This window comes from Sminthopsis crassicaudata, chromosome 2, assembly GCF_048593235.1.
Source record: "Sminthopsis crassicaudata isolate SCR6 chromosome 2, ASM4859323v1, whole genome shotgun sequence".
Classification (NCBI taxonomy): domain Eukaryota; kingdom Metazoa; phylum Chordata; class Mammalia; order Dasyuromorphia; family Dasyuridae; genus Sminthopsis; species Sminthopsis crassicaudata.
The window spans coordinates 43,843,245-43,870,079 of NC_133618.1; the positions used below are offsets into that span (position 1 = coordinate 43,843,245).

A 26,835-nucleotide genomic window follows, 5' to 3' on the forward strand; every position below is an offset into this window, starting at 1 on the left:
AGTCCCAAGTGGGCTCAGATCTATGGGGCTGGAAGAGCCCCAATCTCCTATTGGAACTCAGGGTGCTTTTGGCCAGGACTTGGGAACCCAAGGTCCCAGCTTCCGAATTGTTAATGCATCAGCCCCATCCGGGGCTGGGAACCAGAAAGGAATAATCCATCGGAAAGGACTAGTTTCTTAAAGGGGCCACAAGCCCCGTCAACTGCTTCCCTTTGGCTTTGATCCCTGGGACTGGTACTCCTTTAGTACTTGGAGAATCGATCTCTGAGCTTTCATTATTCTTAAAGTAAGCCAAAATGGAACTAAAGAAGGGCAGGTATTCAACTCTGGCTGTGGCACCCTGGGCAAGTCGCTCACCTCTGCCTCAATTTCTTCACCTGTAAAATGAACCCGAGGAGGACATGGCGACCGCTCTGTCTACCAAGAAAACTCCAAAGGGCCCTGCGAAGAGCAGAGAGTGTCTGTTATGACACTCGGATCTCAGTATCCTTCCTAGACGGGGGCTGAGCGACCCCACACCCATCGTGACATCAGGAATCTGGGGGAAATGCTGCTGTTGAAAAGTTCAGCCTCTCCGCGCTTTGTGCCTTGAATTTGCCCTGGGTGAGAATCCTGCCTGTTAGGGATACAAGTCTGGCTCTCTCTGTTGGGCGGAGCACCAGCCAATTACCACCAGCTGGGCAGGACCCGTTAGTCCCGAGGAGCCGCCCTCAGAGTTCACAATCTAGTGATTTGTTGATAGGATTACTGGGGCGGCAGCTAAGCTTCCATTGGCTGCTCACATCCCTGGGAGGGGTGGTGTTTTTCCCATTTTACAGAAGGGGAAACTGAGGCAAACTGAGTCACTTTCTCCGACTCACGCAGCTTACGTAACCAGACACACAAAGGTGACGTCACACACTTTTACGCTACCAGGTCGGATTTAGGGGAGGGGAACTTAATTACGGCTTCTTTTCCCTTCAGCACTTGTTTCCTCACATAAAAGAGAAATGAGTCTCGCTGAACTGAACCCAATTCAATTAGCAAAGGCCCCGAACCCTTTTCTCACCAGCCAGGAACTGAGAAAGAAAAGTTGGATGGATAAAAGGCAAACTGCCCTCTGTGGGTTTATCTTTCGCTCTCATTGAATTGTAAGCTTTGGTCCTCCCAGCCAGCAGAAGGCAGCAGAAGGAACAAGCTGAAGGAGGTCGTCCTCCCTCTTCCTGTCAGCTCGAAGACCGAGGCTTTTCTAGGCCCCGGCGGGCCCTTCCTTCCGGAGGTGATGAGTGCCCCGGGGGCCGGCCTGCGGTCCCTCCCCTAATGCCAGGAGGTCTGCAGATCGAGGTTCCGCCTGCGGCAGGCCATTAAAACTCTGCTGGACTCGATTTTCTCCTCCGCAAAAGCAGGGTAAAGGCCCGAGTTCGGCCTTCCGGCGTCTTGCCACTGAGGGGAGGTTTCCTTTGCTTTGTCCCCTCTGATTGGCCTCCGCCAGTGATCCACGGGGGCCGGAGGCGGGGCTTCCTGCAGTGAGTCAGCCGGCATGGCGGGGCGGCTGCTGTGGGTAAGGATCCCTCCACAATCCAACCCCCCACGGGGGAGGGGCTCCAAGCGGGGGGAGGGGGAGCCCTAGGTGGAGGGAAGCCGCGAGCCCCCAGGGGCGGGGATGTGAGCTGCACGCTTGCCCCTGAGGGTCAGGGTTCACTTGCTGAGCTCCTGTACTATGTAGGTTGGTCAAGCGTTGACCCGCTCTGACCAGGAGAAGCGCCCAGCTGGGAGAGGAGCCCAGAGGAGCGGAGTTCAAATCCAACTCGGACTCTTCCGGGCCGACTCACTCCCCCGCATTTGGCTTTTCCTCTTCTGTAAAATGGACTGGACATGGAAATGGCTCCAATATCTATTCTAAGGAAACCCCAGCGTCACCCTGAGGGCCAAGTCGAGGCATAAGTCAAATCCGGTCTAGACTTGCAGAACGCAGTCGGTTCTTCCCCTGCCTCAACACAATTAACACAAATTAACACAAATGCAAAATGGGAATAACACTCCGGGGGATCCAAAGCTGGTCCTCCCGGAACGCTCGGGGATGCGGAGTGCCGGGCTCCCCGAGGCGCTGGGTGGAGAGGGCCGGGGGCCTCATGCTCCCTGGGGCTCCTGACCGGCCTCGGCTGCACCCCACGCACCGGCCCCGGGATCGGCTCCTTCCGTCATAGTCAGTGTCTTAGTGGGGTTTAACCTGGGGGGGCGGGGGAGGTGGTCCTTGCCCTGGAATGTTTGCTGGCCGAAGTGTAGCGTTTGCCCCCTTGTGGGCGCGGGCCGCGGAGCCCCACCGGACGAGGGCCGCAGATGGAGGGGTCGGGAGTTGGGGCCTGGGTGGTGTGTCCGGCCTGGCTCTTCCCTGACTGAGTTCTCCACAGAAGCGCGCCCGGGAGGCGGCCATCATCCTGGGCGGGGGAGGCCTGATCTTCGTCTCGTACCTGACGGCCATGGGCGACGAGCACTTCTACGCCCAGCACCTGATGCCCACGCTCCAGAAGCTGCTGGACCCGGAGCTGGCCCACAGGCTGACCATCCGCTGCATCTCCCTGGGCCTCCTCCCGAGCCGGGCCCTGCCCGACTCCCGCCTGCTGGTACGTGGTGGGGAGGGGCTGCGGCGCGGGGGTGGGGGCCAGACCCGGGAGCCCTCTGGCTGCGCGGACTCCCCGGACCCTGAAGTGCCGCGGCTGTGTTTGAAGGAGGAATGGGGCAGGGGAGGCGCACCTGCACGCATGCGCGCGCACAGGTGCCCAGCGTACCAGCAGGCATCCCACGTGCATAACAAGGTGCACAACAAGGTGCACATGCAGAAGAATCCACACATGTGCAGCCCACGTGGGCACCGTGTGACTAGAAGACGCCCACACACAGGCCCGCACATCCTCGTTTGCTGCCAGAAGGCGGCCTTGCAGACCCCCGACAGGTTCCTTTGGGTTTCGGTAGGCTGCACTTCCCCTTGTTGGGTCCTTGATACCACATCGGTCACAGAGTGTGATGCTGAGGTTCGGGCCTGAGGCTGGCGTCATGTCCCTCAGGGTGTCTGAGGAGCTGCCCAGTCACTCCAACGGTGGAGTCTTAGTAGAAAGAAGTGAAAAAGATGCTTTGTAGAGTGAAAAAGGTCTGCAGTTTCAATTAAAGTCATTTCACTGATCATTTATTATTCACTTATTTGTGCCTGACTCGTGCTAAGCTCTGGAGAAACACTTCCTTTAGTTGCTGCTCCAAACTCTGGCTCACAGAGTTCTGGAGCATTGGTCAGGACCCTGGAGAGAAGCCTGCCAGCAGCGGGTCACCAGGCCTCGTCACTTTTCTGTGTCCATTTTTCTCTCTGACTTCTTTCTCCTAATTCTCCTTTTCTGCTTTCTCACTCCCTCATTTCTCTCCATTTCTTCCTTTCTCTTCTATTGTGTAGGTTAGGATTCTCCTGGCCCTGCTTAGTTCTCTGGAGTGTGGCTAAAGAAGTGGCAGACTGTCCGTGTCACTCCCTAGTCAGTCAGATTTCTAGACTAGAGCTTTATGCAGCTGGAAGAGGAGGGGGTGTGTGTACTGCAGGTAGCTATTCTCTCTGAACACACATGCATTCGTGTGTGTGTGTGTAGCTATTGGTTAAACGTGCACTTGATATATATTGCCCCATTTCTTTCCTTTGCTGTCTCTGTATTTAGATTAACATTCCCTAGAGCAGGACTTCTTGGACTTTTCTGGGACATGGACCCCTTTGGCAGTATAGTGAAGCTTGGAGGACCAAATTCAAACGTGGCCTCAGACACTTACTAGCCAAGTGACCCCTGGAAAGGCACTTAATCTGTTTCATTTTGCTTACTTTAAAAATGAGTTAACAGCAACTCTTTCCCCCTTCCCATCCTGGTTGCTGTAAAGATCCATTGAAATAACCTATATAAAGAGCCTTGCCAACCTTAAAGGACTATATGAATGCCAATTGTAAAAAAATTTGTAATTGAAGGAAATTAGATTTCACTTTGAGGCGAATGAAAAATGTTTTTTAATTCCCAGAACGCAGGGTAAGAATCCCTGTTCTCGTGTCCTTTGCAGTTGGTGGGACTATCCTGGTTCAAAAGAAACTGTAGGAATGGGAGGGTTGAAATATAAGGATTAGGACTAGGAAAAGAGACTTTTCTGAAAGGAAAGGAATAGGGCCTGGAAGCAATTTGTTATTCAGAGAAAGGATCTGTTTCTTGAACTGGGGGAAAGGGGATTAGGTCATTAATATTAGATTTTCTATACGAGTCTCTGTTCAGAGGCCCTGGTAGCTGTAATGTAAGAGAGTGTCCTTGGCCTTCAGCTTACTGAAGGCATGGTTTTAATGAAGTCATGGAGCTGGAGCTGTAAGCTTGATCTCTTTGTCCCTCTAGGAAGTGCGGGTCCTAGGCCATAAATTCCGAAATCCGGTGGGAATGGCTGCAGGCTTTGACAAGCATGGGGAAGCGGTGGATGGACTTTATAAGATGGGCTTTGGTTTTGTTGAGGTGGGAAGTGTTACCCCAAAGCCTCAGGACGGAAACCCTAAGCCCAGAGTCTTCCGGCTCCCAGAAGACCAGGCTGTCATTAACAGGTAGGTGAAGAGCTGCAGTTTGTGAAGAGGGTTTCTTATTCCAAAAAAGTGAGGAAATCATCTTTAGTTTCCTTCCTTTCTCCTGGAGGGGCCTGGCTCCATCCCTTAGCATGTTGCAGATGTCCAGATGCTTTCTGTTTGGGGGGCAGATCTCTTCTCATGAACCATGTTCTCTTGTACTCCACAGATACGGGTTCAACAGTGAGGGACTCTCAGTGGTGGAGCACAGGTTACGGGCCCGGCAGCAGAAGCAGACTAAGCTCACCAAAGGTAACATGGAACCCTCCCACTTGCACTTGGCTAGGAAAATCTCAAGGTTAAGCAGAGTTTTATTTTGTTTTGGTTTTTTTTTCTGAGGCAGTTGGGGTTAAGTGACTTGCCCAGGGTCACACATCCAGGAAGTGTTAAGTGTCTGAGAATACAGTTGAACTCAGGTCCTCCTGACTTCAGGGCTAGTGCTCCTATTCACTGTGCCACCTAGCTGCCCCACATTAGAGTTTCTTAGTGACAGAAAAATGTTGGGACCAAACTTGTGTAGACCTTGGTGTTGTCTGAAACACTTTCATATTCATTACCTTATTTGATTCTCACCATAGCCCCTTGTGTGAGGCTGGCCAGGTAATACTACACCCATTTTACAGGTGAGGAAACTGAGGCACATAGAGGTTAAAAGGCTTTCAAGTGTCTGGATCAGAACACAGATCTCAGGGCTTCTGCCTCCTCCCCCTATGTTCTTTCTGCTGCATTGTTACATCTTTGGAAAGGTCTCTTAGTACTCAGTAGAAAGGAGGCACCGTTTTTTAAATGCCACCCACTGTGTCCCTAGATATGTTTAATTGCCTTGTAAAGGAAACTGCTTAGGTGGTTCTAACACTGATAACAAAACCTGCCTATCTAGGGACCCTGGAAAGGTCATAGGGCAGTTTGGAATACTTTCCCAGCTCTTTCTCCTGCCTATCTTTCTCTGGATATTAACAGTCTTGCCTAGAGTCATACATCTAGTAAATCTCCCAACTGGATTTGAACTCAGGTCTTCTTGACTCTGAGCCCAGGCTCTATCTATTGTGGCACCTGGCTGCAGTTGCTAATATGTCAAAGTTTCTACTACCAGTGAAAACAGGGTGGCTTAGGCTCCCCATCTCATTGCCAAATGAGAAGCCTCTTATCCAACCCAAACTCTTCCCCCAACAAGGGGTCGTCTCCACTGTCTCCCAGGTTAATGTGAACCATTGGCTTTTACCTGACTGGTCCTGAAAATCCGACAAGTCAGAGTCCTCCATGTCATTTTTTACTCTCACACAAATGAAACCAAACTGTCTCATTCTTCACCTTGGGTTTAAGAAAGTTATTAGCAAGTCTGAATGCTTCCTGTTAGTAAAGAGGTACCATTAGTTCTGCTGATGTGTTAGACTGATTCCCAGCCATTTATTAGAAAGACTAGAAAGTACCATTGACCTTTGCAGATGGCAGAGTATAAATACTTCAGAGTTGAAGCAGGTTCTCTGGGTTTCAGGTGTTTGTACATCCCTCTTACAGATGGGATGCCGCTAGGAATAAACCTGGGAAAGAATAAGACTTCCTCAGATGCTGCAGCTGATTATACAGAAGGAGTTCGAGTAATGGGGCCTTTGGCAGACTACTTGGTGGTGAATGTTTCCAGTCCTAACACTGCTGGATTGAGGAATCTGCAGGGGAAAGAAGAATTACGCCAGCTACTGAACAAGGTCTGACACTTACAAAATTGGGATTTTTAAAGTCAGTTTAAAAAAAAAAACCTTTTTAATTTTCAAAAACCTTTTATTTATTTTTTATTCTTCCCAATCAGAATTTCCATTTGTGCCTTTTTAAGAATATCACAACCATTTCCTGATCTATTCCATCAGCACATCCTTCCTTGTCACAAAGAAACACTAAAAAATTTCTGTGGTTTATAATTTCACTGGAAATTTTCTTGATTCCAAAAGGTTTCAAGTCCTAATGTTGCCTTGTCTGCAGGTGCTGAAAGAAAGAGATGCCTTAGAGGGTGAACACAAGCCGGCAGTGCTTGTGAAAATTGCCCCAGATCTCACAGCTCAGGAGAAGAAGGAGATTGCCACTGTGGTCAGGGAGGTGAGTGTCCCCGCCCAGATGTGTCATGTTTGTCTGCTTGGCTCTCATTTGGAGTAGGCCCTTTTGTCCCTGGCCTAGGACTGTGGGCTGGTTTGCTGTCAGTCCTTATGGCTGTTGGTCATGCAGTGAGTCAGGAGGCTGTCCTTGTACTGAGACAGCCAGTCTTTGCTCTGCCACTTGACTTCCTCCTCCTTTTCTCCCCAAACCTTTGGGCCCCTTTCAGTCTTCAGCTGGAAGTTCAGCATTCACACAAAAGCACCTTCCATCAGTAGTCTCATAGACCTGGGGGCAGGGGCTACTGTTAGCTCGTTTTTATAGATGATGCAGTCGTGGCAGACCTCAGGGAAATGTCCTGCACAGGGCTGGGGTTTGACTCGACTCTTTCCACTGCCTCACCAACTGCTGTTATGTGATTAGGGATCACATACCTCTCTTGATTTCTGGGGACCCCATCAGGTAGGCCCAGGTCAGCGGACTGAGGGGATGCACCCTGAATATGCTGGGGTATGAGCGGCCTTTCTGCCCACCCCATGTGACACATGCATTTCTCTGTTCCCACCCTGCAGGTGGGCATCGATGGCTTGATAATCACCAACACAACTGTCAGTCGCCCCGCCAGCCTCCAGGGAGCACTTCGATCTGAAGTGGGAGGACTGAGCGGGAAACCCCTCCGAGACATGGCGACCCAAGCTGTGAGTGAGATGTATTTGCTCACCCAAGGTAAGGTATTCTGGACCCGGTGGGACACCTCCGAATCATGGCTCTGGAGCTGTTGATTTGGGTGGACAGATGGGAGGACGTGGATGCTCATTTTCATTCATTTACCCATCAGGCAAAATTCCCATAATTGGTGTTGGTGGGATCAGCAGTGGGCAAGATGCGTTGGAGAAGATCCGTGCCGGCGCCTCCTTGGTCCAGATGTACACAGCGTTTACCTATGGGGGACCCCCTGTGGTAGGGAAAATCAAGCGGGAGTTAGAGGCCCTTCTGAAGTAAGTGGTTCGAAGTAGTTGAAGTGGCATCATGGACATGTGGACTCTACTTGGCAATCTAAGCTCTTTCCACCATCCTGGTCTGCTTGCTGTTTTAGGCAGGAGGGTCTTCTCCTCTCATCTGGATGCCTTTGCACAGGCTAACCCCAGAGGTGGAGGGTTCTCCTTTCATACTCCACCTCCTGGAACCCACTTTCTGCAGGAGGCATCTCCTGGTCCCCCAAAAATCTATAACCTTTCCCTCTAAGGTTACCTTCCTTCTGCTCTGGGTGGATCTTGTATACACCTGCTATCTTGTTTCCCCTGCTAGCATGGAGGTTTCTTGCTTTTCCTTTAGATTCCCAGAGCTTAGCATAGTGCCTGGCTTCTTGATTAATTGGTTGCAATCTTTGTCGGGGCAGAGGATCTTTTATCTCCCTCCTGGGACAAATTACAAATCTTAATGTAAAAGTAATGAGTGTATTATATATTAATTTTCTTATCTTTACTTTCTAAGAACATCAGGTAGATTCCTCATGTCTTCCCATAAGAAGTGGTTTTATTAATGAGCCAGCCAGTACCGGAAGGAATGAAACCTATACACTTCCTGGTTTAAAAGAGGATATTGTCAGTGGATAGAAAGTGGGATGTTTAGAAATGTGTCATCATTAGGGGGATGGGTTGCTATGAAATAGAGCCTGCTCTAGAAGGTTCTTTTAGATCTGGGTTTGATAGGACAAAACTTCCTCACAATTAGAGTCCTCTGGGAGGAAAAAGGGCTCCTTTGTTTGGAAGGAGATCCTCCCCTCCCTGGAGGTTTTCAGTGGAAGAGGTTGAATAATTAATTACTGGTCAAGAATCTTGTGGAGGAATTCTTGGCCCAGTACTGGTTTTGTGAGATGGTGTCAGAAGTTTTTTCCAGGTCTAAAGTTCGGTGATTGTGATATGCAGATAGATCATAGATTCTCCTTAAAAATAGGGCTGATCATTTGTGATGTCTTTATAGTAGTCTCTGTTTCTTTTATTTCAGAGAGCAGGGTTTCAGCCAACTCACAGATGCAATTGGAGCAGATCATCGGAGCTGAGCAGAACGTTCATTGTGACGTCATGATCTCTGTGGATGAGAAGAATCCACCTTGAGGCAGATCCCCTGTATCCCAGAAGACTTGACTCACTGACTTGGCTTGGTTGGACTATAGAGAATAATACCATAGAGCTTTCAGAGAAATTTTGTGGCCTGCTCTCACTATGAACCTCAATTGTGATTCTTTTAAAATTCAAGCCCCAAGGGCTTTCAGTATTGTGAACATTTTGTACATAAAAAAATTATTATAAAGTCATATAAAGTTTATTTTTAGAACACTAGCCACTTTCTGTAGGGACTTTTATTCTACCCATCCCCCTTAATGTGGAGTCCCTTGGATCACACATTTCTGGTTGGCCAGGATGATGGCCACTTCAAGGCTGAGTTAAAATTCTCATGCTAAGCCTGCAGAACCGCCACTTTTCTAGGAGGAGATGGACAAAGATTGGTGGTGGGGGCAAGCTCAGCTCTTTTTGATTTAGAAAAGATTTCAGAGCTACTGCTAGCGGTCTTAAAGGATGGCTTGAACAGAGTCCTACTTCCTGACAGCATGGTGGTGAACTGGCCCCACTGTGCATCAGAGTTATGCAGAAGTTATTTTGATTGCATATTTGTAATAAGGTTTTTGTTTTTACTTTTCAGATATAATAACAGTAAGAGTAGTTAATAGTTATGTGGTGCTTTATATTTTACAAAGCAGTTTACTCATTACCTTTTTTGGTCCTCACAACAAAGATAAGTGCTGCTCTCTCTGATCTTACATATGAAAAAATTGAGGCTGAGAAGATTAAGTGAGAATTAACACAGATGAATGAAGCCGGACTTGAATTTGGATCTTTCTAACTCTGCTACCTTGGAGAAAGAAGGGAAGGTAGGTTAGGGCTATTTCCTGACCCCACAAAGATGAGAACAGAAGGAATACCAGAAGGCACATGGACAAACAGGACATCACTGAGAGTTGTAAATGTTGAATTTCTTGTACTTATGCAAAAAAGTCAGTTGTTGCACTTTCCTGTATAATCCTTTTCCTCTGCAGCATATATGGACATGCTTATTTTTTTAGGTGTTTACTAAATTTAGAATTTAAAAAAAATGGAATAATGCAAAAAAGGCAGAGGCTTTCCCTAAAACAGGAAAGAATGGCTGAGTGAGAAATGAGGATAAAGGAAAAGAGAAAATAAGAACATCCCCCCTGGAGAGTGAAGACAATGACAGACAGGGGCTGATAGAGGCTACAGTGAGGCCTGAGGTGGTTTGAAATCAGGACGAGGAGGTGCTAATGGCAAATGTGTGAAATGAAGAGGTGTAGAAACTGGGTGAGATGGGGTCCCATGGGTCCAGGAGTGACTCCTCCTGCACTGACTTCTGCAGGGGCTCCTCCTTGGATGAAGGTAAAGTGCTCATCTTGGGAGGAAGACGAGTCACAGACATGTTGAATGCATCTACACAGGAGATTCTGGGGCTCAGTGGTTATGCCTTTGATCTGAGGGCAGGGGATGTTTGCAACATGTATGGGGAAAGCTTTGGAGATGTCTTTGTGAAACCTCACCTGCCCTTGATGTCTTAATTGAGTTGTTCTGTAATTTCAATATATTTGTTTTCTTTTGTAATCTTGTGTTTCAATTTCCACATTTGAAAGCAGTGTTTTGAACAGACTGCCTGCCCCAGGGAACCATGATTCCACATATAAAAGGTTAAGGGGAGAGAAGCCCCATTTCCCAAGGGCAAGGACTGTGTCTTATTTTAAACTTTGTAATTCTCCTTATTGCTCATCACATAGTAGATGCTTAATATTTCATAGAATTAAATTAAATTGAAATTCTAAAAGTTACCAGGCCCATGCTCTTAGTCACTTGAACACGGAGCTTGAGGATCTGGCTTTGCCATTTGCCATCTCTATGGTCCCGGGCAAGTCACTTCTCTCTAGGTCTAGAAGACATTGTTTGTTAAGCCAAGAACTTAAAATAGATGTCCTTTGAAGTTCCTTTCTCTAAATCTGTGCTGCTATGAAAACTTCACAGAGCTAAAGGAATTAACAATTAACAGAAATGAATAATCATTAGCTGAAGAAACAAATGGAGATTATTTTTTGGAACCAAAGGACAAAGTGCATCTTGAGCATCTTGACCTGAACTTTGTCAGGGGTATTAGTGACAAGGTTCTCTTCTGTCTCCTCAGGATCAGCCAATTCACCTTTTCTCCTGTCTCCTAAGTCTAGAATGGGAGTTTGTAAACTTTTCTTTTCATGTCATGAAACACTTTGGCAAGCTGGTGAAGCCTCTGGACCCCTTCCTATTGCTTTTAAATACATTAAATGAAAAAAGGGATTACAAAGGAAACAAATTATATTGAAATAACAATGTCACTGTTGTCCCAACCAGGTTTACTGAAATCCACAAATAGGAATCCCTCGAGCCCTCTGTCTTTAGTGTGCTCTCTCTCTCTGTTTCTTTTTTTCTCTCTGTCTCTTTCTCTCTCCCCTTCCCTCCCTTTCTGTCTCTGTTTCTCCCTTTTTTGGGGGGGGTGTCAATCTTTCATTCTCAGGGTTTCCAAATACATGTCTTTGCAGATGTCTCCAGCACCAATCTGTCCCCAACTCCAATCCTCAATTTCCACTTGACTGAAAGGTGCCGCTCGTACTCATCAACTTAATTTGTCACCTGTTCCACAGTGCCCACCTTCCCTAGCCTCAGCTCCCTCAAATTTTCCACTTCGTTTCCTCATTTTTGCTGATAGCTGTGTCACCGCTCAGCTACCCAGTTTGTAATCTCAGATTCATCCTTGCCTAGGGAAGAGTCCTTCCACTCCCTCCTCAATCCTTAAATACTGACTCTTCTATCTAGCCATACCTTCCACATCCGTCTGCTCTTTTCTCACCCATACCTCCACCCTTACCCTCCCTCCCTCCAATGCTAGATCCTTCCATCATTGTGTCTTGCTTGGGCTGTTATAAATATGTCTTCCTATTTTCTGTCCCTGCCTCCATCCATATGGCTGCTGAAATCATCCTGATATTAGCGCAGCTCTGATTAGGTTGCTCCCCCTCCTCAAACACCTTTAGTTGGCTTCACAACCCAGGGCAAGATACAAGCCGCCAGCCTTGGCCTCCCTTCCCAGCCTTATTTTTCTCGACTCCCTTCCTTGCTCTCAACTCCATTAAGATGGGCATTGCCATCTCCACCTCCTGTGGCTGGAATGGAGTCCCCCGTACTCTCAGCCTTCCCCCTCCCTTTAATTCCTCTCCTTCGTGAAGCTTCTTCCTATCCTCTTCTAACCCAAAGAGATACAGGTTTGTTAGGATACTTTGTCTAGAACTTTCCAAGCCCACCACGTTTGCCCTTGTCCATTCATTTACAATCCATGTAGTCTTTTGCCTTGAAGACAAAAAACCATGGTTTTCCAACTTGGTTTCCTCGGTGCCTTGCATATAACAGGTGTTTAGTAAGTGTTCTTTGAGGTGACCTGAGTGTTTTGAGTGTTCTTCCCTGTAACCTGAGCACTTGTTTTATCAGCAGTCTAGAGCTTGGTGGATAACATGCTTCCTTGTGTTCTGAAGCACATCTTGGACTCCAGGGTGTGATGTTGCCACATCCACCTTGCCAACCTCCTTCCCCCTCCACCGGGGCAGTTCTGTCTCCTAAAAGATATTGAACAGGCTCTCCCGTCTCTTTCCCACTTACTCCTGAGAGACTGCCAAGTGAGCTGTGGCTTGTCACACTTAGTGGGAGAGACAGGAGGGCCCTTGTGTGAGCATCACAGTGTGTAATTAGGCTTCACAGGCTTCCGGGCTCCACAAAGCTTTCACAACATACTTGGCCTTTTAAATTCCAATCGTCCGTTTGAGCCTCAGTTTCCTTCTTTGTAAATGAAGGACTCCCAGTTCTGTGTCCTACAGTTCTGACAAGCAGGTTCTGCATCGGGATGCTTCAGTGAGACAGAGGTTGAACAAAAGAAGCCGGTGGTGTCCAGAGGAGGCTTCTTGGAGGAGGTAGAACCACAGGTGATTCTTGAATAGAGCAGTTTTCAACAGGCTGAGGTGGGTGGGGATAGAGGAAAGAGGAAACACTTAATAGTGCCAAACATTCAATCATTTGATTCTCCCAAGAACCATGTGAGGGAGGACCTATTGTTTCCCCTTTTTTTATAGCTGAGGAAACTGAGGGAGAGGGTGAGTGACTTACCTCAGATCTGGGACTCAGGCAGGAGGAGTCTAAAAGCACATCAGAATTCAGGCCTTCCTCGAGCCAGGCCCTCTCACTGCCCACCCCACCACCTCCAAGCCTCTCTACAAAGAGAGCAGTCTCCCTTTGAGGCTTTGGTTTCCAAGGGGTGCATGTGTCTGTGAGCATCGAGAGAAGACTGCTGACTCTGGAAAAAAACAAAGGGCCGATCATTTCCCCGGCCCTGGTCTTTGACTCTCCCAGCTCTGGTTCTTGGCAAGAGGGATCCCACACAATAGAAGTTAGAAAGAATTGCGTCAGAGTGGTTCTTCTGCCTGGCAGGAACGGAGGGGGAAATAGGGCATAGCCGGATTATCTCGGGGCAGTGCTTGCTGGGGTTCACTGCAGATTACTTGGCACAGAAATCAGTTGCAGGATGTGAAGGGCCTTCTTCAGGCCCTGTTCTGCTACTGCCCTTGGGAGATGCTCAGCCATTGCAATTTAGAAAATTGTTCCTAGCTAACATTAGAGAGCCTGGTGGTGTCTGCTGTGGGGAAGCTGTCCCATTACACTAAGCAAGAGATGATAGCCCATAATGGGTAACAGGGAGGATCAGACGTGATGGACCAGCCATCTCCCTCCTTGTCTCAAATTTTGTCACGTGAAAAAGGAGGAGCCGATATAAACAATTTCAAGCCTCTGGAGGTTACAAAACTGGGATTGCTGCGAGTCTTTGGACCATCTCTGCCCAAGCCTCCCACTGATGGGTGCCCATTTTAGAAGCTGTATCATAGAGATCAGAGCAGCAGTGTGCTAGTTTGTTGTTTGTCCTTCATCTCAAAGATGATACATAAGTGAATTGGGCAAACACCTCACCTTCTCCTCCAGAGCCATCCCTGCCAGTGGCCCGAGAGAGACCAGGATGACCGGAGATGTCCCTGGAGGCAGGGGGAGGCCTTGGCCTTTTGAAGCTAAGATCCTCAGTAGGTCTCAGGGTTAGACTTAGAGAATTGGCCTTCGACCAGATGGTCATGGGAAGGGTGACTGCTGACCTCCAAGTTACTCAAGAGTTCAACTGTGTCCAGCTTTTCACCCTGTGCCCATGACCACGTTGCTTCCGGGAGTATTTCAAGCGCATACACAACCCATCCTCGGCTTCCTCAAGAGGAAGAAAACTTTCTTAAGAGGAACTGAGGCTGAAAGTCAAGTGACTTGGGTGGTTTATCTGAATCTGAATACCTGAGTGACACAGCTCCAGTGGCTGAGCCATTTGGGGCTGACATTTTGCACACTTCGGCTTCACTACTGAGCTCATTCTCTTGCCCCCAAGCCCTCCGCCATCCTCATGTTCCTGTTCCATCAGAGCCACCATCTTCCCAGTCACTTGGGCTCACAACCAGGTGTCTTCCTGGACTCCTAATTTTCTCTCACATCTCATACCCAACCTGTCGCCAAGTCCCTCTCTCTATCTTCGCGTCTTTCAGACATGGTCCCTCTCTCCCCTGCTGCCATCATCCTAGTACAGGTCCTCACTACCTCACCCCTGGGCTGTTGCAGGAGCTGGCTCATCCCACCTGGCCAATCTTCTTCCTGCAGCACAGGTCTGACTGGGTCTCCCTCCTGGCTCTCCATCCTTTCTGGAATTGTTTAGAATATGTCTGGCCTTCCTGGTCCTTCTTCTATTACCACCTTTCCCCTATCTAGCACCTCAGTTGGAGCTTCCTTATACTCCATGCTCTGGTGAAATCGGCCTCCTTGCTCTTCCTCAGACAAGCCGCTGCCTCCAACTCTGGGCCTCCTCACTGGCCATCTCCCATAGCCAAAATTCTCTCCCTCCTCATCTCTCTTCCTGAGCTTCCCCAGCTTCCTTCAGGTTTTGCCTAAAGTTCTGTCCCAGTATTCCTTAACCATAGAGCTTTGTTCCTTAGCCTCCAATTTATCCCGTATAAATCTTGCATGTGTGGGTTGTTTACATGTTGTCTCTCCCATAAGACTGAACTCCTTGAAGGCAGGGACTATTTTTGCCTATCTCTGGATCTCCGGCACTTACCACATTGTGTAGCACGCAGTAGGTGTTTAATAAAAGCTTACTGACCTGCATAGACTTGGGTTTGGCCTGTAAGGATCCATTGTTTAGAGATTTCTCTAACCCAAATCAGTATTTCCAGTTCCTTCCTGCAACTGCTGAAGGAGGTCTATTTTGACTAACGCAGGGATGGCTTTTCTAAGTCATGAAAAGAAAGAGACCAAGACAATAAACATTTATTCAGCATCTGCAATGTACAGGCACTGTATTGACTCCCAGAGATACCAAAAAAAAAAAAAATAAAATAAAATAAAATAAAAGCAAAACAATAACTAGCTTTCAGGAGGTCAGGATACCTGCCAGGAATCACAGGGAAGAACAGAGCTGCCCTTTTATACTGTAGGTCCCATCTAGAAAAGTGTCACTGGATCAGCAGCATCTTCCTGGTTTCATTTTTCACATGGCTGTTCCACAGAAGACTCTGGTGAAGGGATTTTTGCTGGTGGGTATTTTTTTTTCCTTAATTGCTTTCAGGGTGTGAAAAACAAATAAATCAACCCAAACCAACAAGCCAGCGCTAAATGTTGTTTTGATAAGTCAGTCAAGGGCTATTTCCCAAACTTCTACTGGAAATCCCCACCTCCCTTCTGCCAAGTTCAGGGTTCACCGTGCCAGGCACAGGGCTGTTGGGAATGGGTAGGAGTTGGTGTTTGTTCAGCTATTTACTGAGCACTTAATGATGTGTAAAACACTGTGCTGTACACGAGGACACATAAAAAGGCAAGGAACAACTAGATTGGGTAATAGTGGGTGAGGTTACTAACAAGAGGGCTCTGCTACCTTTTTATTAAAGAGATAAAAAGCACTTCCAACAAAATCTCTATCTTTGCCAAAGGCATTGTGGGGGTATTCTGAAAACCAACTGGGCTTCCAGTCATTAAAATTTAAATGTCATTAACATTTTCTTCATCACTTCTGAGGCATAAATGCTCTGAGCTGGTGGGACGAGCTGGGTTCTAGGACACCCCCAATGAGGGGTTACTTTAGGTCTGGCTGTGCGTGAATACTGGAGTCACCTAACCTCATTGTTTGCAAATTAGACATAATGCCCACTGTGTATCTTCTCTGCAGGGATATTATAAAAATATCTTAAGTCCCTGTGCAATGCCAGCTATTTAAAAATATATATTCTTTAAAATCTAACCCAGATGCCACTTCCTCCAGCAAGCCCTCTCTGATCTCAGTTAAGTCAGTTAATGACCTCCCATAGCACTATTTTGCAGTTCTGTATTGCATTTATCATATAATCTTGTGTATTATAGTTGTTTGTATATAACTAGACTGAAAACTCCTTGAGGGCAGGAAATATGTCAACAGAATTTTATGTCTTCCTCTGCCAGAGGTGTCGGATGTGCCCGGAAATCATTATGGCCTTGTCATAGTATGGCCAAATGCAGGGAAACTGGGTTAAAATGTAATTGGGAAATTTTTAGTCAAGGAAATAAAATTACAGTAGAGCCTGAATAATATTAACATGGGATATGGCTTGCAGGGATTCTTGCATATGGTTTTTGTTGTCACTGTTTGGTTGAGATTCTGTGTCCCCATTTGGGGTTTTGTTTTTTGTGTGTGAGGCAGGTGGGGTTAAGTGACTTGCCCAGGGTCACACAGCTAGGAAGTTTTAAGTGTCTAAGAATTAGATTTGAACTCAGGTCCTCCTGACTTTAGGGCTGGTGCTCTATCCACTAAACTATCCATTACTGCCCTGTAACAATACTTTTCAAGGAAAATTTTAGCTTTAATTTGCATGGGGAGGCGGCTTTGGATATTGCTCTCACCATACTAGTCAAAAGAGATTTCCCTGGTATTGGAATAATGTTTATATGAAATTTCCATCATATGGAAACCTTGCTAAAGGTTCTTTGTTCTGATGACTGGGATTGAAACAACATGTTCTGGGAAGAGAAGGAGCAGAGTGTGACGATTCAATAAGCTTCCCTCAGACTCCCTCAGACAGATCTAGAAAATGCACCAGACCCTGTTGGGGGAGGAGATCCAAGAAAATGGAAGCTAGGTGGTGCAGTGGATAGAGCTCTGGCCCTAGAGTCAAGAGGACCCAAGTTCAAGTTTGGCCTCTGATACTTAACACTTCCAACCTGAGTGACCCCAGGCAAGTCATTTGACCCCAACTGCCTCACAAAAAAAAAAAAAAAAAAAAAAAAAAAAAAAAAAAAAAAAAAAAAGAAAGAAAAAGTCTTTGGAGAGAGGTTGTGGTGAGTCCTCTGGTGCTGAAGAAATGCTATATACAGCAGGGCAGGAGGAGGTCCCCAATCCATACTGGGACTCCAGGGTGGCAATGGGTACTTATTGGTAGCTTAGTGGAGCCCCACTCAGTTCTGGGTCACAGTCCTTTGGGGAGTCTGGAGTCAGGAGCAGGTCCAGAAGCAAACATCAGCATATGGCCCAGATCCCAGGAGCGCGGAAGGGGTCTCACTTCTAGCTTCTAGACCAGTTTGAAGCCTGAAGAGATTACCAAGGCCAGGCATCCCAGACCAAAAGGGAGCTTGCAGTTCTGAGTCTGAACTGTCAGAGATTCCAGCAGTACTTTTTTTGTGGCTCAGACCCACTTAGGTCCGAAATTTGCAAAACTCAGACTAGGAGCATAGTAATTAAACATGATAGCCAAAATTCAGGATTTCTAAGTCAAAGAGAAAATAGTGCAAGCAACCAGGAAGAGAGAATTCAAACATTAAGCACCATTTGGATCACACATGATATAGCAGCCACCACTATGAAAGAGTGGAGAGCTTGGTATACAGTATTGCAGCAGGCAAAAGACATAGGTTTACATCCCAAAACAGCAAAACTGAGGGGAATCATATAAGGGGGAAACAGATTAAAAACACTTTATAATATTTTCTATTTTCCAATTACAGCTGTGTAGAAACTTTGAAGTTCAAACACAGGAGGTTAAATAAACATAAAAAAGGAAAGAAATCAAACAATGATAAAGTATTAACCAAGAATAACTTTAACATTCTAATATGGAGAGATGACATATGTTGTCTCTGAATTCTTATCAGTATCAGAGGTAATAATGGGAATTAATAGAATTAGAGTGGTTCTATTAGATATGGATGATCTTAAGAATGAAAAAGGGGGGAGGATTACACCAGGTGGAGAAGGGAAAGGAAGGCTAAAGAATATTATCTCACATAATTATAGTATAAAAGAATATATAAACAAGTAAAAATAGGTGACCTGGAGGGAGAGAGTGACTAAAATAGTCAAAGGAGGGGAGAATAAACATACAAAGATTGTTTTTGGCAATCCTTTCCTGCCCTTTCCCATACAGTACCCTCCTGTTGTCCTCTGGTTTCCCATATCTCCTACAGCAGTCCCAGTGGGCCTGGGCGTTGAGCCATACTTGGGACCTTTACCCTGCTTCCTCTCCCTCATCAAGATATTACCAGGTCTGTGTTCCATTCTAAGACATGTTCTTTGTTTAGTGACTATGGGCAGGATGGGGTTTTGACTAGAAAAATATTTAAAATCATAACCTCTAAGAGCTAGAAGTGAGCTTTGAAATCATAGGAATCATCAGATGTTAGAGAAATTTCCATGTAGATAGTTTAGTCAATAATCTTATTTAGGAGCTACGAAAACTGAGGTTTTCAGAGATCAAATGATTGTCCAAGGTCACAAGATCGAAAATCGGTAAGTCATTTGTAAGATATATAAATTAGTCCTTTCTACTTTTTCAAACTTAAAATATTGATACATACCTATAAAAGGTTGTATCTCCATCTCGTATCCCCCCACAAACATGCAAGATTGCAGAAAATGTGAAAATAAAAGAAAAGAAAAGAAAAAGAGAAAATGCAATTTGCAAATACTGGCTCCAACATTCCCAGAATAATGGAATCTTAAAATTCTTGATTTCCAGTGACTATGGAAGAACTTGAAATCTGTTTAATTTCCTTGTTGGGACATATTGAAATGTTGACCATGTAAATAGTTTGAATTCAGTTCTCTGCTTTATTTCCCCTGCCAAAATTGCCAAAAGCACCCTTGTGAAATCCAAAGGTCTTTTTTTTTCATTCTTATACTTCAAGAACCCAGGTTATTAATGTGGGGTTCTTGAACTTTAAAAAATATATATATTCGATAATTATATTTTAATACAATTGGTTTCTTTTATATTTTATTTTATGCAAAATACATTATTCTGAGAGAGGTTCCAAATGCTTTCCCAGATTGTGACCCAAGGGGAACATGACATTAAAAACGGTTAAGAACCCTGATCTAAAACCTATAGGTACATTCAATTCTATTATATTTATTATTTTATTCTCTATACGGTCATAGATTCAGAGCCAGAAGGGACCTCTAGGACCACTGATTGAGTTCAATCCTTCATTTTACAGAGGGGGAAAGTGAAGTCCAAGGAGGTTAAATAAATGACTTGCCTGAGGTAATAGTGAACGGGCAGGGTCAGATTTGAATTGAGTTCCTGAGGCTTTGTGTTCTGTACCATTCCCATTGCTTGGCTGCCTCTTGGGAGTTCATGAAAGGATGCTCTTCCCATGGATAACACTCACTCACATTACACATTATCCTGATGAGCTAGGTTGTTATGTGCTTTGGTGGGGATCAGAGAGTTTCAGTCCCCTGCCCTCAGTCACACAGCTTGGATGCTTTGGAGCTAGGTCATATCCTGGGACTTCTCGGACTCAGCCTGGTCTTTTCTCTGTAAGCTTTGCTGCCTCTATTTAATGGGATAATAGAAAAAAAAAATCAAATAGATCTGGGGATCAATCTTGTCTCTGACACTCAGGTCTCCAGACAAGTCACTTGGCTTTCTCTGCACCTGTAAAATGGGGAATAATCCTTTCATTATCCATCTCATAGGGCTCTTTGGGGAGCACACCTCCTGCGTCTGAAGCATTGCAGAAACAATGTTCAGGCCACTCTTGGAGAGCTTTGTCAGTTGTCTTTGATAATTTCTCTTCTCAACCATTCAACCGAAGCCTTCTCTGCCATTTTTTCTTTAGACTCTCTTGATTTTAGCCTCCTACTTTCTTTCCATTCCTGGATTTTTTTAGCTGCCCCGATACCTTGAATGTTCCTTGGACACCTAAAATTTAACATGGCAGCTTGTCAATACGGGGGAGACAGTGCTGAACCTGGGACTCAGGAAGGTGTGAGTTCAAATCCTACCTATAATACTTATTAACTAGTCTCTGGACAAGTCACTCCATCTCTTTCTGCCTCAGTGTCCTCATCAATAAATAGGAAAGATAATACCTCTCAGGATTGTTGTGAGAATCAAATGAGATTATTTGCTATAATAATGAATAGCTAAAATTTATATAGCAGCTATTCTGTTCCAGGCACTGTACTAAGTGCTTCACAATTATTATCTCATTTGATCTTCGGAACAATCTCGGGAAGTAGGTGCCATTATTATCTTATTTTACAGAGGAGGAAATAGAGACAAACAGAAATTAAAATTTCTTAGGGGTCTCAAGTACTAAGTACATGTACTGAACTAGAGAACTGTTAAGCACCATGCTAAATTAGATAACTATTGTCTCTATCTATTCCACTGACTTAGTACAAATCTTTGTAAGAATCCTTTGTTTCAAGTTCTGGCCCATAACATTTATTTACTCATTATTTATTTCCCTAAACCAGGTCTCACCTAAGGAAGAATGCAGGAGGTCACAAAGGATCAGGATTGATTGAGAAATCTCCAGTTTTGGATATTACAGAAACAGATTGTATCTCAGAAAAGCTCTTCTAACCTTCTCAGGAGCTGATTCCAAGAAAAATTCTGGCAGAGTCCTAGGGACATGGAGTTGCCAAGTCTATGAATTACCAGGAAAAATAAAAGGGGAAATTGAAATATGATGCAATTCCTTAGCTCTCCCTGCTCTCCCCCTATTTCCCCTCACCGTGTTTGTGGTTTTGCTATTGGACAATGCCAATAGCCTCAATAAGGCCAAGGCCGTGTGGTCAGTGGAATTGCAAAACTGAAAAGGGGCTGGATGCACCAACGGAGGGATAAAAGGATCACAGCCACCCCTTTCACATCACTCTTCTGGATACACCATAGACCCAAGATGAGGTAAGTGTTCTTGTTCCCTTCTTTATTTTCCCTTTTTTTTTTTTTTTTCTCATACTTTTTCCTGCTGAGGCACTAAGTATGGAAGGAGGAGAATTCAGATACCCTCTCCTCACCCCAATGTAAACAGGGCAAATGAACTATGTACTGAGTGAAGGATTTGGTATTCCTCATCCAGTTCTTTCCTTTCTGATATGCTTTCTGATGACATTGGATGTCTTTCCCAAGTGAACAGCACAAGGAGAGAATTCATTTGCCTGAGATCATTGGGTTTCTAGGAAATTTGTACTGATACATCTCCTCAAATTTGATCTAGATTCAGTTGGAACATCTCTTTATGTTGGACTGTCAGGATGGGTATCAGAGGAATAGACAAGAGACATGGTTATATCTCTCTTCTCTAACTGGAGAAGGAAATGACCATTGCTTTGGGGATTTCTCTTCCATTTCCTCATCTATAAAATGTTGTATTAGATAAAGGTCTGGCTTCAGAGACAGGAAGACTTGGTTTCAGGTCCTTTCTTTGCTACATATTGGTTGTGTGACCACGCTGGTTATGAGACTTTGCGCAAATACTTCTCAGTGCTCTAGGGGACTCTGAGACTCAAGTTGTGGAGATTGCACCAATCTGTATTGGTGGAGAAGTTTCTTGTACCAATAAAATCATAGATTTGATTAAAAAATGGGGATAGTTACTATCTCATAGGGTAGTGTTTTATGAAACACAAGTGAGATGATATATGAAGTGACTTGTAAACTTAATCGGCAAATGCCGGTTATTTTTAAAAAAATTATTCACAGATGACTCATGTAGATTTTAAAATTTTGTTTCCCGAATGCTGTCAGAAATTAGGACCTACCAATAGCAGTTATAGATTTTAGTATGCTCTTTCTGTGGTAAGGGGTTTGTAGCAGGTGGCAATTTGGGATCCAGGGAATCTTTTTTCAAGAGGATCAGCTTCTCACCCAGTTGAACAGAAGGTCCTTGAGGGTAGGATTGGAATAAAAAAAATAATTGTATCAGCAGTACCTAGCACATTTACAGCAGACACTTAATTGTTAAACTGAATTGGTCCTCAAAGCATTATCTACTGCTTTGTGCTACGTGTCCATGTCTGTGTTTGGGAGTCAGCCTATCCCTTGGGGAAAGGAAGTCATTGTCACTTTGCCTTTCTTCCACAGGATTCTGTATAGTGTAGTTGCCCTCCTTCTCTGTGGATTGCTGTCTGCGGATGGCCAAAATGAAAACGATGTCATGGATATGGAAGGTAGGTGTGCATGTTGTAAGGGCTGGAGGGTTGTGAACACAGAAGATAGATGGCCACTGACCCTGCTGCCCTTTCCTTTATGGCACTTGACAGTGTGGCCTTGATAGAGCCCATGCTGTTGTAATCTCAGTGAATCTGCAGCCTTAGAACATTAATCTTCCTTTCAATGTCAAATCCCTTGCATTCTGGGGCAGATCTGTCTCATCAATATCTTAATTTATACTTTCATGTAAAGTATTAGGGACCCTATTATTTAGTGGCTGCTTATTTTACCCATTTCTCCTTATTTTCTGCTTTTGACTGAACAATGGGGACCTTTTTTCTTCTGAGCTCTAGTGGGGATCCGATTTGGTGTCTTAACCTGACTCTCTCTTTTTACAGATGAGCTTTGTCCAAGACCTCCTTCTATTGAAAATGGTTATGCTGAGCAGGCTGTCCGCTATAAATGTAATAAGTACTATACACTGAAAAGTGAGGGAGATGGTAAGCCTTGAATGATCATTACTAGAAACACTCCTCCTTTAGAAGTGGGATTAAAGCTAGTTATCCACAGTCATATTCAAGTCCATGACTCCATGAAAAATTATTTCTCCCAGTGTAATCTTGAGGAAGTTAAATGTTCTCCCATTTCTTCAAATAGGTATATATTACCACCCATTCTGTCCCAAGGCTGTTGTGAGGATCTAATGAGGTCATATATACAAAAGTGTTTTTGGGATAAAAGAAGAAATGTTTTAAATTTCCTAGATGAATGTATTTGGTTTCCTTAAGCAGAGATTCTTAATTTGGAGTCTGAGATTTTGATAACTACATTCCAGTAGAATTTGTTTCCTTTTTAATCTCTCTTTTTGAACAATGAATTTAAAAACATTGTTCTGAGAAGGGGCTTATACCTTCAGCAGATCACCTCCAAAGCAGGTCATGAGACAAACAGGTGAAGAACCCTTGCTCTCTTATTAGATGCAAAGTCTTTGAGGAATTATTTCATTTTTATTCTCAGAATCTTTCACATAATAGGCACTAAGAAAGTCTGTTGAATGAATACATTCATCAGTGACTGAACCCTAGCACAATTTTTTTTTCCATATCTGAAGCTTTTCTATGCTCATTCCAGTTCTAGTAGCTGTTTCAGAATTTAATTGCTTGATTTCAATCTTTTTGAACATTTTTTGTTATCTTTCCTTAGGAGTCTATATCTTAAATAAGGACAAACAGTGGGACATTGGTGAAAAACTACCTACATGTGAAGCAGGTAAGCACCAGAAGTTATGGGGATAAAGCAAAAAATGTGGGAAGCAAATTGGGTGGAATGGATCAAAGACTAGGCCCCACATTTGTTCCAATGTTGTATTTCATCTGTGACCTACTCAAGAGAAAGGGGAGTTGAAGCTCTCAAGAAACAAGGTCTATGTAGCCAAACTAAGTAGATAATTGAGTAGTTTTCTGCTGATAAAGTTGGGAAGCCCTTCTGGCTGTTCCACAAATTCTTCATCTTTTAGGTGGGAAGAGTGTGCCCCTAAGCTCAATTCTGACCAAGGTTACTATGAATTCTCCTCTACTCCAGACAGAACTCTTTCAGATGAACCCCAAGGGATGATGAGTGTTATTTAAATAAGACAGTTGTTGGCTAGGGGTTGAACATCTTTCTTGTGCATATATTTTCTTAAGAGCATTTTAACTATGTCCCACAAATTGGGAGTCCCCCTTATCTTTCTGCCTTTATTTTTCTCTTCTTTTCTATCAGTATGTGGAAAACCTGAGACACCAGCCAAACCTGTACAGCGGATCATTGGGGGCTCACTAGATGCCAAGGGCAGCTTTCCCTGGCAAGGTCTTTTGGTTTCCCACAAAAATCTCAGCAGTGGAGCTACTTTGATTAGTGACCAGTGGCTGCTGACTACAGCGAAAAACATCTTTCTGAGTCACAACCAAACTACCAGTCTTGAAGACATCATCCCCACATTGAAACTTTTCCTGGGGAAGAAGCTTGTGGAGATTGACCACGTGATTCTACATCCTGATTCCTCTATGGTGGACATTGCACTAATCAAACTTAAAAGTAAAGTACTTGTTAATGAGAAGGTGATGCCCATTTGCTTGCCCCAGAAAGACTATGTAGAACTAGGGCGTGTAGGTTACGTGTCTGGTTGGGGAAGAAATAGCAATTTTGCTTTTACTGAACGTTTGAAGTATGTCATGTTGCCTGTGGCTGATAATGACAAATGCATAGAACACTATGAAGGCAGCACAGATCCAGAAAAGAAGAATCAAACGAGTCCTGTGGGAGTTCAGCCCATATTGAACCAACATACGTTCTGTGCTGGTATGACCCGATTTAGAGAGGATACGTGCTATGGTGATGCTGGCAGTGCCTTTGCCATCCATGACGAGGCTGATGACACCTGGTATGCAGCAGGTATTCTGTCCTTTGACAAGAGCTGTGCCGTGGCTGAATATGGTGTTTACGTGAAAGTGCCCTCCATCCTGGACTGGATCCAAGAGACAACAGCCACCAACTAAACGGGAGGCTGAAACTCTGGTTTTGTTTGTTTGTACCAGCTGAAGGCGTGGAATGAGTAGTACAAGATTAGATTTCACCTAGGGCTATGCAAGTTGGACATCACACAAAATATCTGTAAATTAATGGGAGCTACTCTAAGCAAAAATAATAAAGTTCTCTTGAATATACTCAAATGTGCTCTTCTTATATCTTGGTCCATTAGGAATCTTTACATGTACAATTTGGACAGCCTTTTAGGCTAGAATCCATTGGGGAAGCAAGCAAAAAGTGAAAAATTATCCAAGTGGAAGCACCACTGGCAAATAAGGATTTCCCTTATGATAAAACAGACTTTGGGTCAAAGCTCCATCATTACTGATAAAATGAATTTAATATAGAAGGGGAAAATGTTTCCATTTAGATTTGAATTTTTAGCACTTTAATGAATACAAGACAGCATTGCCTAATGGCAAAAAATATTAAAGGTCTAGCTTCCATTCTCAGACATTCTAGGAGTTAGCTGTATAGCCTCCGGTATATTTATGAGGTTTTTCTGATCCTTAGTTTCTGTATCTGTAACTAAATTAAATAAGCATTTATTAAGTGCCTACTATGTATCAAGGCCTGGAAATATGAAGAGAAAAACGAAATAGTGCCCACTCTTCAAAGAACTTACATTCTACCTGGAGGAAATGACATATTCATAGATCACTTATTAATTGGAGGAATTGGGAAAGAAATCATATGGGAGATCACTGCAGGCATGGGAAATAGCTTGTTCAGAGGCACATAGATGATGGTGAATAACCCTGTTTATTTGGAACAGGGATAAAGGTTGAATCATGGGAAGACAACCTGGAAAGGTAGGGAGGAGCCAGCATTTTAAATGCCCAAGAGGAGTTTGTTTTCCATACTAGAAACAATATGGAGTTACCAAATCTTCTCCAATAGGGACCTATGCTTTAGAGGGGCTAGATGGGAAAAGGTAAAGACAAGAGGAGATCCATAGAAGGCTATCAAAACAATCCACTTCAGAGGTGATGAAGACCTGTTCCCTGGCAGTATCTGAGTAGAGACAAGGGGATGGGTTAGAGAGATGTTTTAGAGTTAGTGATTTAGCAATTAATTGAATTGGGATTAGGAAGGAGGCATTATTACCAGAGAGGGAATGGTTAAAGGTGATGTGTAGCAAACAACTTATCAGACAGGTGGGAGGAGAATCAGGAATTGAGCAATGTCACAAAACTCCAAGGAAGAGAGAATCCAAAAAAATTGGACATGGTAGAAAATATCAAATGCTTCAGTCAAGCGGGATAAGGATTAAGAGAATGCCACTGGATATAGCAATTAAAGAGATCATCAGCATGGACTAAATGCTTAACAAATGTTTGCTGACCACTAGCAACCCTGAAATGGTAGTTTCAATCAAATGATGGATTAGAAAGCTCCATTACATAGGCTCGAGAAGTGAGTAAAATGTGAGGAAGAGTAGACAATGTAGACAGCTTCTTCTATGAGTTTGGTAGTGTAGGGGAAAGAGCTATGACAATAACTTTCATTTTTTAATAATTTTATTTATTAATATATATATTTATTAATATTTTATATATTTATATATGAGTACATATAAATATATTTATTATAAGTATATATTTTGTAAGTTTCATTTTAACAAATTTAACAATTTGATACTGATCCAAGTTCTCTTACAGCTCAAATAGGTTGGAAGAAGAGAAAAAAAGTCTCATAACTTTGGATCAAAAAGTTCTTATTTATCTCTCTCTCTAAGTAGTTAGGTAATAGCACAATATACCATCTGCCCAATCCTACTGCCTCCTTCAAATTATACCCTTCTTTTTCAAATATAATTTCCTACCATAAGTCGTTATTTAGTCTCTACCAAGGCCCATTTTGTTTCCTTATTAAATTCCCTACACACACACACACACACACACACACACACACACACACACACACACCTATGTATATTTATTTGATATTTTCACAT

The 26,835-nt window shown here is 44.2% G+C and overlaps 2 protein-coding genes and 1 long non-coding RNA gene across 4 annotated transcripts; 2 read left to right on the plus strand and 1 right to left on the minus strand.

Annotated features, from left to right (window-relative positions):
* Positions 1–1,203: 1,203 nt before the first annotated feature.
* Positions 1,204–9,027, plus strand: DHODH (dihydroorotate dehydrogenase (quinone)). Of its 2 annotated transcripts, none has more exons than XM_074286081.1 (9): positions 1,204–1,540; positions 2,391–2,603; positions 4,383–4,582; positions 4,770–4,852; positions 6,119–6,306; positions 6,578–6,691; positions 7,258–7,411; positions 7,524–7,683; positions 8,693–9,027. In XM_074286081.1, the coding sequence occupies exons 1-9, from the start codon at positions 1,520–1,522 to the stop codon at positions 8,745–8,747; spliced, it is 1,188 nt and encodes a 395-aa protein (XP_074142182.1). In that variant the 5' UTR covers positions 1,204–1,519; the 3' UTR covers positions 8,748–9,027. The 2 variants fall into 2 exon arrangements, with proteins under 2 accessions (XP_074142182.1, XP_074142183.1); XM_074286082.1 differs by lacking the exon at positions 1,204–1,540 and adding an exon at positions 1,642–2,185.
* A 1,898-nt stretch (positions 9,028–10,925) lies between these two features.
* Positions 10,926–17,155, minus strand: LOC141554308 (uncharacterized). Its single transcript, XR_012485822.1, has 3 exons — positions 15,002–17,155; positions 12,928–13,114; positions 10,926–12,777 (listed from the first exon to the last, which is right to left on the minus strand). It is a non-coding gene; the product is annotated as an uncharacterized LOC141554308 (long non-coding RNA).
* A 3,759-nt stretch (positions 17,156–20,914) lies between these two features.
* On the plus strand, positions 20,915–25,015 carry LOC141554304 (haptoglobin-like). Its single transcript, XM_074286083.1, has 5 exons — positions 20,915–21,062; positions 22,242–22,327; positions 22,709–22,810; positions 23,514–23,579; positions 24,072–25,015. Exons 1-5 carry the CDS (start codon positions 20,983–20,985, stop codon positions 24,845–24,847), a joined length of 1,110 nt encoding a protein of 369 aa, XP_074142184.1. The 5' UTR covers positions 20,915–20,982; the 3' UTR covers positions 24,848–25,015.
* The last annotated feature ends 1,820 nt before the right edge of the window (positions 25,016–26,835 follow it).

Excerpts from the sequence above, each read along its gene's own strand:
- DHODH (XM_074286081.1), top strand. The coding sequence starts at position 1,520 with ATGGCGGGGCGGCTGCTGTGG. Across the intron at positions 2,604-4,382 it reads TGCCCGACTCCCGCCTGCTG|GAAGTGCGGGTCCTAGGCCA; the intron begins GTACGTGGTGGG and ends TTGTCCCTCTAG. Across the intron at positions 6,692-7,257 it reads TTGCCACTGTGGTCAGGGAG|GTGGGCATCGATGGCTTGAT; the intron begins GTGAGTGTCCCC and ends CCCACCCTGCAG.
- LOC141554304 (XM_074286083.1), top strand. The coding sequence starts at position 20,983 with ATGCACCAACGGAGGGATAAAAGGATCACAGCCACCCCTTTCACATCA. Across the intron at positions 21,063-22,241 it reads CACCATAGACCCAAGATGAG|GATTCTGTATAGTGTAGTTG; the intron begins GTAAGTGTTCTT and ends TTTCTTCCACAG. Across the intron at positions 22,811-23,513 it reads ACTGAAAAGTGAGGGAGATG|GAGTCTATATCTTAAATAAG; the intron begins GTAAGCCTTGAA and ends ATCTTTCCTTAG.